The following is a 10448-nucleotide window of genomic DNA, read 5'->3' on the forward strand; positions in this document are numbered from 1 at the left end:
TTTTCCTACTTCTTTTTGTACCCTGGTAACTGTCTTCTTTAAAAAGATTTGCTTTCACTAAAAATGCTTAGAGATAAAAGGAAACAACCACCTGGACACAGAGATCTTTGCAAGGCAGCTGATAAGCCTGCAAACCCGCTGGCCAGCAGACACTTGAGCAGGCACTTTTGCACAGATGGGTGCAAAAACACGGGTCGGTGGACACTCACGGATGGAGACATGACAAGGGGACTTTGGGGGTTCAAGCCTCCGCTATCAGCAGCTCTTTTGTCATATTAAAAATCATCAACATTCAAACTGCATTTTTGCCTGAGGAAGATCTTCAGATGCTCAGCACAGCATGATTGACAACCCTCCCCCCATATTTATAAAATATTTTGCAAAAGCAAGAGGGAGAAAGCGACACAAGAAAATTAATGAGAATTGCTCCTGAGCAGCATGAACAGCCCCATCCCTCCAGCTGGAGGTGGGACTGGGTCATGGCACAAGCCCGCATCCCAGAGACAGAGTGCTCTGGCCAGGGAAAGGGAAAAAACAGGAGATAGCGACAGATTAGAGTCTTTGTTTTTAATTACCAGAGAGGAGCAACTGTTGACAGACCAGGGTTGTTGCACAAGCAGCTGAGGGGAAAGTGTTATTCTTCCCTTATCTTATATAAACTACAGATTGCTCTCGGGAAACACACCAGTGTTCATAAACACAGCCACAGCAGCTCTTTCCAGCTGCCCTCTGCTATGCTGCCAGCTCCTTCCTACCCAAGCCCTTGTACCATAACCCAGTATTAAAAAAAAAGTTATCGCTTCGCAATACTTCAAGAACAGTCTCCCAAATCTCTGGTTAAACCCTAACCCTGCAATCAATGGCCATTCCTGCTTCTCATGTGAGCACATCACCACCCTGTATTGCCCTGGTGGGTTGGGCCACAACATACACCCAGGGGCAGCCAGGGAGCCCAGCTGTTCCTCATTTCCTATGCAGAAGTGTATTTTGCAGTGCTGGTCTTTGTCTGGGTGCCCTCTGTCCGCTCTCACGTGCCATGTCCACCACCACTATGGCAGCAGCCATAGGGTGAACAGGTTCAGTTATCTGGGCAGAGACCTTCCCAAAAAGATTGATTGCTTTAGTTCCTGACTTTAATTTTAATCCAGTATGGACATCACCATCAGACCCACTGTACCCATCCATGCCCTCAAAGAGGAGTGCTTCAGGGTATCTTTTCCTTCTATTTAAGCAGGCTGAAGATAAAACCCCGTGCTTTTGGAGTGACATTTACACTCATTACTGAAAACTCCTTTGATTTTTCATTAATCTCTGCAAATTCAAATGCTGATTAGCAGAGTTCATTCAGTAGTGAACAAACTAACCCAGGCCACAAACCACTCCTTAATCTATGCTTCACAGAGATAGATTTAATTTTCTGTGACTGCTTGACAATTCACTCCCTCATTAATTTCAATGCTATCAAATCAGTGACAGTGAGGTAGAAAGTAGATGGTAGAGACATTCAGAATAAAGCATTACCTAGCCCAAAAGTCTCCTCGTGAAATGTTGGAGGAAAAAATAATAGTCATTAACAGGACTGTGGGCAGGATCTGCAGAACCACAAAGCAACATATGTAGTGAGACTTTGGATGCATAAGACTCTTCAAAGCAAGAATCCCAATTAATGCAAGAGAGGACTTTAAAAACAAAAGCTACACCCCACAGCTCACTGCAGCACAAACGCTTTGGCTGTGTTGGACAAGGAAGAGGAGTGGGACGCTCCCAGGGCTGCGCTCCAGGTTTGTCTTAGCATGAAAGGACCACCTTGTGAGCCTGGCCACCCCTCCCAGGCACGGCCAGCACTGCAGCTTGCAACTGCACTGTGATGTCCTCTCCATCGCTCTCACCCTACAAAGGGGGTGCTACAAAGCTTGGCAAAGTTATCATTTGGCTGGATGTGGAAAGCTCAATTCATCACTCCGTCTCCAGCTAACAAGAAGAAAAAAACCTCATTTCCCTCCTTTCAGCAATTTGTTTAAAAAAAAAAAAAACCACACAAAATCAAACAACAAAAAACCAAAACAAACAAAGTCCAGAGGAAGGTGAACTTTGGGGATGGCCGCTCCACTCCTGTTGGTGTTCAAGCTGCTCTCCGTAGCTTGCTGAAACTCCAGCTGCCCAAAGGTTTTACCAAGTATGGGCTCTAACCCAATCAAAGTGCTCCCAACAAATATGAGAATTATGTTTATAGTTTACAGAAAGAGAAGGAAAAAAAAAGGGGGTGGGGTGGAAAATCCTATCAACTAGATAGAAACATACAGTGAAATTCACACCAAGACATCATAAATCTTAAACTTGCTTGGGAGGCAAAAGTGCCTACGATCTGTTGCTCCAAGATCAAGATGTGTTTTGATTAAGCTTGTGCAGACCTTTTAAAGACGTAAAAGAAGTTCCAACACATTATTGCTCCATATTTAAGCAAGCAGCATGTGCAGCACCATGGAAACCTTTGGAGGCAGGCCTAGCTGCTTGGGGATGGTGTTTTCTGAATTGACTGCTGCTTTTGTTCAGAGATATTTGCATGTAGGCAGATGACAGGACTTGCAACACTTCCACCTCAGGTGCTTGTAGGAGCTGGGGAGTTAAAGCCAGCCCTCCACAGAGGCCAGCCCAGAACCAATGCAAAATGCCCTGTCTCACAGACTGCTCTCTTCCAGCAGGTTTGCTCTTTTCAGCTTAGAATTAGTTTATTCCTTCCCAAGATGAATCTAAAGCAAGATACTGAAAGGGCAAAAGTGTTAAAGGAATTTTAAATACAGTACTAAAGTGATTTATAGCACAGCAGACGGATCACCCATTGGTTTTCTTCAATACCATTGAAAATTCAGGGAATTGGCATTAAAACACTTGATGTAACAACACTCATCAACCGCCTGCACTCCTACAAAAAGAAATGCAGCCAGCCCTGGTCTGCAGCCAGAACCAGGGCGAAAAAGCGCAGGAAAAGGAGCTGGTGAAAAATTATTTTAAAGAAACATGAATATGTCTTTACTACAGGCAGAACGAGAGAAGTCTTCAGGCTTTGGCCAAACTGAATGTACAAATGCATTCTCTATGTGCATCCTTTATCTGAAAGGACTGACCAGTTCTGGATTCGGACCTACAGCTTTAAGTGTGATGATTAGATTGTTTGGAGGGACCTACGCTGCAGATGGTAATTCTGCTGAATGTTTAAAGCCAAGCCTAAATTAGGAGAGCTTATGAGTTCAACTGCAAACAAGAGGTGCTGGAGGGGAACTTCCAACAGAATAATGCATTTGCTCATTATGGAAATGCTTTTGCATAATTTCAACTTTCTTTGCACAGCTATGGAACGAACAAATACCCACAAAGAAGAGAAACTTGGCAAGCCTCAAACTCTCTCAAGCACAAACCAGACAGTAATAAAAGCTTTGATCACATCCCTGTGCTGTACAAAGACCTTCCTTCCTTTCCACGATCAATCTGGGAACACTTAGGCATGGAAACCGATGGCCACACAACCCACTTTGCTGCATCTCCTTATCAAATTGGCCTTATCCTCCAGGTGCAAAGCCATTTCCCAACAAAATGCAGGGCTGCAGCACCTGCCAGAGCCCTGGGAAGCATGCACCATGCGTTAGTCAGTCCCTGCACCAAGACACTCGCCCTGCACTACCCAACCACACTGCACCTGCCACACCAACTCCCTGCCTCGCTGTCAGTACACAGGGATGTCCTCCCTGTCCTGCAGTCCCACTACCCTTTAACCAGTTTTCATTTGCTTCCTCAACCATGACCTTGCAACAAGAAAAGTTCTCTTCTCCTGACACAGAAAGACACTTTTAAAGCAAGCAATTAAAAGTTAAAGATCAGAGCCTGTGCTTTAATATTGAGTCATTGGATAGGATGCAACGGACATCCTTCTGGACAGTGGGTTGGGTTTTTTTATGTCTGTCCATCATATTGTTGCACACCTGATCCTGACCACAGTTCCCAGGTGAGGGGCTCCTGGGGGCCCAGGAATTCGTTGTATGGTCACCAGAAATGAATTATTGAACCGATTTACACTGTGCTAAGGCTGAGAGCATGCAGAAGAGAGCCAGCAGCCACCTGGGGCCAGAGTAGCTCTGCAGGGGCCTCAACCTCACTCCTCTCCAGCTTGCTGGGCTGCTTCAGCACATGGAGGTGCATAAGGTGGCACCTCCATGAGCCTACAGCTGGTTAAGACTGGGAGAGGTTTCTTGTTTCCATTGGGAAGCATCAAATACCAACTCTGAGATTTGTCATTGGTGCAAGAGCTGAGGCCCTCAACACCTCTGTATGGGCCTCATCCAGTCTCCCCTACAACCTACTTTCATCTCCACCTCTGTGTATAAAGCAGAACAGCAAAGTTACAGAGCTGGAGCTTTCATTTTTAGAACTATAAAATACATGATGCAACTTCAAAATTTCTGTAGCCACCAGACTTGGGACACCCACAGCCTGTGAAGCTGAGGACCCAAACCCAAAAGGACACAGCCCTGTCTGAAGCACCCACAGCAGCATCCCCAGGGCACAAACCCACCCCACAGAGTGCCTACAAGCCACATACAGCAAATCCCCACCATTATTTGCAGAAGATGAGGAAGGACAAATAAAACAAAGCAAAAAAAAAAAAATGGCAAGGAATTCTCTCTCCCTTTTATGGGGAGGGACAGATCCAGGTTAAGAAAACTCTGACCACAGCGACTGTCTGGGGAAAAGGCATTCCACTGAACTGGTTAGGCAAGGGGCTGTGGGACGACGGCTTGCTCAGGGGCATGAAAGGAAAGTATGTACAGGGGGAGGGGGATGAGCTGCTCCATCACTGGGGACAGCACTCCTGCTCCTGCCAGAGAGGTCCCTGAAGCCCTGGACATGCTGCTGGGATGGTGGCAGAAAAATTTCAGACTCTGCAAGCCCTTAAAAAACCAATTTTACCTGGATATTGCCCACTGAAGTCCTTAGCCCAAACCAGCTTTGCTTGGGCCCAGACCAGCATCTCTTAGCATTGGCGAGCAGTTTAAAGGACTTCTGAGGGATGGTAAGAAAAGCAGTTTTACACCTGGTACGGCAGGCTGACAGCACACCAGGAGGGCTCCAAGGCAATGCAGGGGTTATTGCGCTGCCACACAAGTTCTTCGAGTGGTCTCCAGACCCCTCCTGCCTGTAGCTCCAGGGCATTTAGTCAGCCAAGGGGAAAAAAAAATAAAAAATATTCCTATAAGTTTAGCTGGTTTCTAGCACTGGAGGATACAGCTTTTGAGACCAGTGTTCCTCTTGAATGCAGAGAGCTGGCCACCACCCCATCACAGACCCCACAGCTGGTAGCCGCATCCTTGCTCAGGGAAGGGGCTGGGGACCACCTTCATTGGCAGGCCTAACAAACGGTATGTAGCCCACAGGGACGCACAATCAACTTACCTTCCTGGCCATCTGCAGCTCCTTCCTGTGCCAGGGCCATGGCAGAGACTGAATGTTCTCCACACCCACAGGGACCACCAGCCCCTCACTCCAGTTATGCAAAAAGGCAGATCTCTGCTGGGATTTCCCAGCCTGCCTGTGGTTAAAGCCATGGGAGAGCAAGGGGCACAGCAGCAGCCTCACAGATGGGCCACCCAGGACATTGTGAAAGAGCCGGTCACAAGGCACACAGCCTGGAAAGGCTGCTGACTGTCTAATGTTACACCAGACCCACAAACCCTCTTCCTGTCCCCTCCAGCTCTTTTAATGCCAAGGTAGTGGTGATGACCAGTTTCTCTTGCCCCTTTCTTATATGGGACACAGGAAGAACATTCCTTCCTCAAAAACAAGAGTGCAAGAACTGAAAAGTCTTGGCTCAGCAAGAGACACAGCTGTAGCTCAGACAATAGAGATTTCTTTGTCACCCGACCTTCTTCTCCAGCTCTCTCCCCAAAAAGCGTTCGTTGCTTTGAAATGCAGCCACTGATGGGTGTTCAGCAGGGCAGGACTCAGGCTCATTTTCCAGCCCACCTGTGGCCACTGCTCCACTGTAGCTCCTTCCCCCCTGCCAGCTCTGTTGTGAACAAGCAACTGTATCCCCCCCAAATTAAATAATAATAATAATTAAAAGAAAAAACCCCACAGCTCTTGCCAACACAACTCTTGGGATCAAGGCCAGACATCTTTTTAAGGCTGAAAGTTTCATTTTTCAGCCATAAGTTGCAAGAAGGTACAGAGCTTATGTTAGAGGCTGCCTGGGATTGCCTTAAAGTCCACATAAGGACAATTGCTTTAAATAAACCAGTCTTAATTGCTTTGCACTTATTTAAATCTCACGTGGTGGTACATTTTGGATAAAAGGTGGCCTCGCTCTTTTCCTAAGACAAATCTAATAATAAAAAGCACTCTGCCTTGATCTCACTGTTCATCTCCCAGGGCCCCTCTGTTTCTGCTGCATTCCTTTGTGTTTATCTGCCCTCTTCAACTCTTTGCTGCAATCAGCTGCGTGCAGCACCTCGTGTCTGGAAGTGACATGGCTGAGGTTACAGAAGAGACAGGTGCAAGGGGAGCTCTTGCCCCGAAGCTATCCAGAGGAAAAAAGAAGCTGGAGGGGAAGAGGGTTGTAAGGTATTTCAGATTAAAGCCGACAAACAGCAAACACCTTGCCCCAGGCTACACATTCTCCGCCAATGCAAGCTGCAGCGGCTACGAGCCCCAGAAACAGCAAAGCAAACACGGACTCCTCTGCAAGGGGGAGTTGTCACCTGTCAGGGACGTTTGCAAATTTATAGGGAGGTGGTGGTGGTGGTAAGGGGAGTAAAAAGAGCTTTCCTCATTTAAAAAGACGGGCTGTTTGCACAGGTTTGCGATGCATATTTTGCTTTGTAAAGTCTTTTGTCCGGCATTCAACTGAGAGAAGGTGCTGTCTTCCACTGAAGACAAACTGGAACATTTATTAATGTACATACATTAGTGTACTCTGAGCCGCTGCCTTACAGTAAGGGTGAGGATGGGATGGAATTTCCCCACTCCCCCTTTGGCTTGTCATGTCAGTGGAAAACACTTCTTAAAAGAAGTCACCGTGCAGCTCAGCCTCTCCAGAAATGCCTCCTGCAAGGCTGGGATCAAACCCATTATAAGCAAGAGGTAACTGCGTAGCAAAAGCTGCCTGCCCTCCTCTCCTGGCCCCAGCGCTCACCTGAGCAGTGCTCAGAGAGGACAAGAGGAGGGCATTTTCCATTCATATTTCACTGCACCACAGGCAGGAGAGGGACACTCAGAACAAGGGTTTCAAGTAAGCCTGCCAGCTACCACAGTGCTCTGCAGAGAGTTCACGGAAGATCTGGAGACGGGGAAGCTTTGCTAGCACTCAGTGCAGCAAGTTCAGTTTTGAGCATGGAAAAGACAAAGTTTCTGCTGATGACCTTTAAACTGTTGGGGATTGTTTTCTTTAAGAGGACATAGTTAGTTCAAACAGAACATTACCACTCACTTTGAAAACTAGGAGCCCCTCTAAACACAGACTGGAGCTGTGCTATGGTGTTGGAAAAAGCCGAGATCCAGATGCTGACTGAAGGCTTGCACACCACGCCTCTGTGCCCAACTCAAATGCAGAATCAAAGAGATAACCAGACTTGATGTCAGTCACTTCTCTTTGTGTGCGTGGATTAACTTCACCACGTTAGCCAAGCGCATACCCAACTTCAAAGAGGCTTTTTTTACCTTTTGCAATCTTGCAAGGAAATAGAAGAGCACAGCAGTCTCCTCAGCAGTCACACCAGAGCAGCAGTAACAGGTCAAGCCTTCTGTCACTGGGGACTGCAATCAGTGTGACCTGGAAGCTCTGTCCTTGCAGATGCAATCCTTCAGGTTACAAACACTGCCAGGATGTAGACTGCTAACACACCATCATCGGGCACGTTAAAAATGGTGATTAATTAGCCAGGGAATTAATTGACACAGTTTCTCAGGATGAAAATACAGAGGAACAAGAAAATTTGCAGATACCAACACAGACTTAAAACTACGTGTGATTTTTACCCCTAGGTATATAAAACCCAGGAAGAACAGAAACAGGACACAAACAGCTCACACTCTTGCAGGCTGGAGCAGGAGGGATTTCAGGAGAGTGCAGTACCTGGCTTCTTCATCAGAACTGTTGTTAAGAGCTGGTCAGTTTGTGCCAAAGGCGATGAACCAGCAACCACCAGTGCCTCATCTGCATTCCAGTCTTGAGCCATACTGGTAAGACACTGATGGCCAAGACCTGTTACAAACACTCTCTAGCTTTGCCTGTCTGGAGACACAAGAGGCAAAAAACCCAACCACGGTTTGAAACCAAGCTTTCATTCACATCTGACCTTCAAGAGAAGAAAAACTGGCGAAGAACCCCTGCCCTTGGTCAGCAAAATTGCAGCTGTGCCTAGAATACCAACTATTTCAACCCTAAGGCTACACAAACTAGCTCTAAGCAGGGAGAGACCAGAGACAGCTGAGCAGCCAGGCAAGTGCAAAAGACTCCTCAGCTCTTCTGTCCGTTCAGATGCTTCATCCCTCTCCTGCCATTGCTGCTGCAGGAGAGGAGCAAGCAGCAGGTAAGGAGCCAGCCTGCTCACCCTTGCAGCCCCGGAGAAGCACAGAGGAGCGATGCCTCACTGCGGGTAACACACCATCCAGTTTAGCCACACGTACAGAACTGCTGTTCACCACCAGGGTCACTCAGCAGAGCCATGCTCCCAGCCAGCCTCTGTGGGTGGGCACAACAGGCCAAGGGAGGAGGAACTTCCTCAGTCACAGACAGCTGCCACAGCTCCTCCACCAAGAGGGGGAAGATGGCCCCAGGGCAATGCAGAAAGAAATCATAGAATCATTTAGGTTGGAAAAGACCTTTGAGATCATCACGTCCAACCATCAACCCAGAACTGCCAAATCCACCACTAAACCACGTCATTAAGCACCACATCTATGTGTTTCTTAAATGCCTTCCAGGGATGGTGATTCTGCCACCTCTGTGGGCAGCCTGTTTCAATGCTTGACCACCCTTTCAGTGAAGAAGTTTTCCTAATACCCAGTCTAAGCCTCCCCTTGTAATTTGAGGTCATTTCCTCTTGTCCTCTCACTAGTTATCTGGGAGAAGAGACCTAATGAACCCATCTGTCCCCAAAAGTGAAGGAAATTCTTCTCTATACTCACCCACATTGGGTCATTCAGCTCCGTGTCCTGCACCCGGACACAGTCCATGCTAATTTCAATTTTGTTTGTAGGGCCATTTTCAGATGGGCTGTCAACGAAGTTTAAATCGATCGGCTGAACCGAGCATATTGGCCTGAGAAGAACAGAGTAATACAGTTAAAATTGGCCAAAATCTGTTCTTTGCTCACCCCTCCACTCCCCAGCTAGGGTGTCATCCAGGACTTAGGCATGACCACAAACCAGTTGCAATAATTACTAATGAACAACTACCTCATTACCCGCTATGCTAACAGCCCCTGAACAGGACAGGGCCTGGAGGGGCGTTTCACTTGCTTGACCAGAAAAATGAGGTAAGAGTTAAATCACTGAAAGACAGAACTCTTGGAGGATTTATAGCAGTAACTGTCTCAACATCAGTCATGGCAAGTCAGGAATGGGAACAGAGTCTTATTTCCTTCAGTGGACCTGACAGGGTGAACTCTGCACTATCTCCACCTCCTCTCCTTCCCTGGCATCAGCAAAAGGGGAGAACGTGCAGCCTGGACACAGAGTAATGACCTCACTTTCTTAGAGGAAAATGACAGTCCTCCACCTTAAGTGACCGCATGCTGGAAATCAGTCAGCTCAGCATCCAAAGATCTTGAGGAGAGTCAGTGTCACTGATGATCTCTGTATCTGTTCCCCGTAGCCTGGATGCAGAACCTCTTGAGAGCTCAACAGCTGTCAGTCATCATAGACTCACACTCGCCTCTTCTAATCAAGATGTGCAGAAGGCTCCAATACCCCCAGCACCAGTCCCCTGAGCAGCCTAATTACAGAGGCCTCCTGCCCCAAAACACCTCCTTCCACAGGTTCCATGTAAAGGCTACTTACTGTTCCAGGAAGTCCCAGATATGTTGGAGCACCTCTGGGCTGAGGAATTCCCTGGGCTGTGAACTCTGGGACATGGCTGATCGGTAGTAACTCTCCTTCCAGGAGAAGTGGCTCGGAGTTTCTACAAACCTTAAAAAACAAACGCAAAAAAAAAAAAAAAAAAAAGAGACAGCAAGAAAAAAAAACAAACAAAAAAAAACAAACAAAAGAAAAACACAGAGAGATACGTTGAATGCATGAGGCCGAGTTGAAGAAAACCCAGAAATAGAAGCTATTGTGTGAAAAAGGAGACACGACACTGAATGCCTGGAACATTCACAGCTGTATAACAGACATTCCACACTGCTGCAGATGCTGTATTTAGACGGGAGAGAATTTGGCCACCCTTCCAATAAGTT

At 47.1% G+C, this 10448-nt stretch overlaps 1 protein-coding gene across 5 annotated transcripts in view; it reads right to left on the reverse strand.

The window, feature by feature from the left end:
• TP63 (tumor protein p63) overlaps window positions 1-9304 on the reverse strand; it is an 87226-nt gene extending 77922 nt beyond the window's left edge. For 2 of the 5 annotated variants that reach the window (XM_055723829.1, XM_055723832.1), the window contains exon 1: window positions 9178-9304. In XM_055723829.1, coding sequence (XP_055579804.1) covers window positions 9178-9225 — 48 coding nt within the window. In that variant the 5' untranslated portion in view covers window positions 9226-9304. Of the gene's footprint in view, window positions 1-4962; window positions 5143-5445; window positions 5754-9177 lie in introns of those variants that run through there. The other 3 variants (XM_055723830.1, XM_027811878.2, XM_055723831.1) reach the window with 3 other exon arrangements.
• Between the last annotated feature and the right edge of the window lie 1144 nt (window positions 9305-10448).

Source organism: Falco cherrug, chromosome 11 (genome assembly GCF_023634085.1).
Source record: "Falco cherrug isolate bFalChe1 chromosome 11, bFalChe1.pri, whole genome shotgun sequence".
NCBI lineage: Eukaryota > Metazoa > Chordata > Aves > Falconiformes > Falconidae > Falco > Falco cherrug.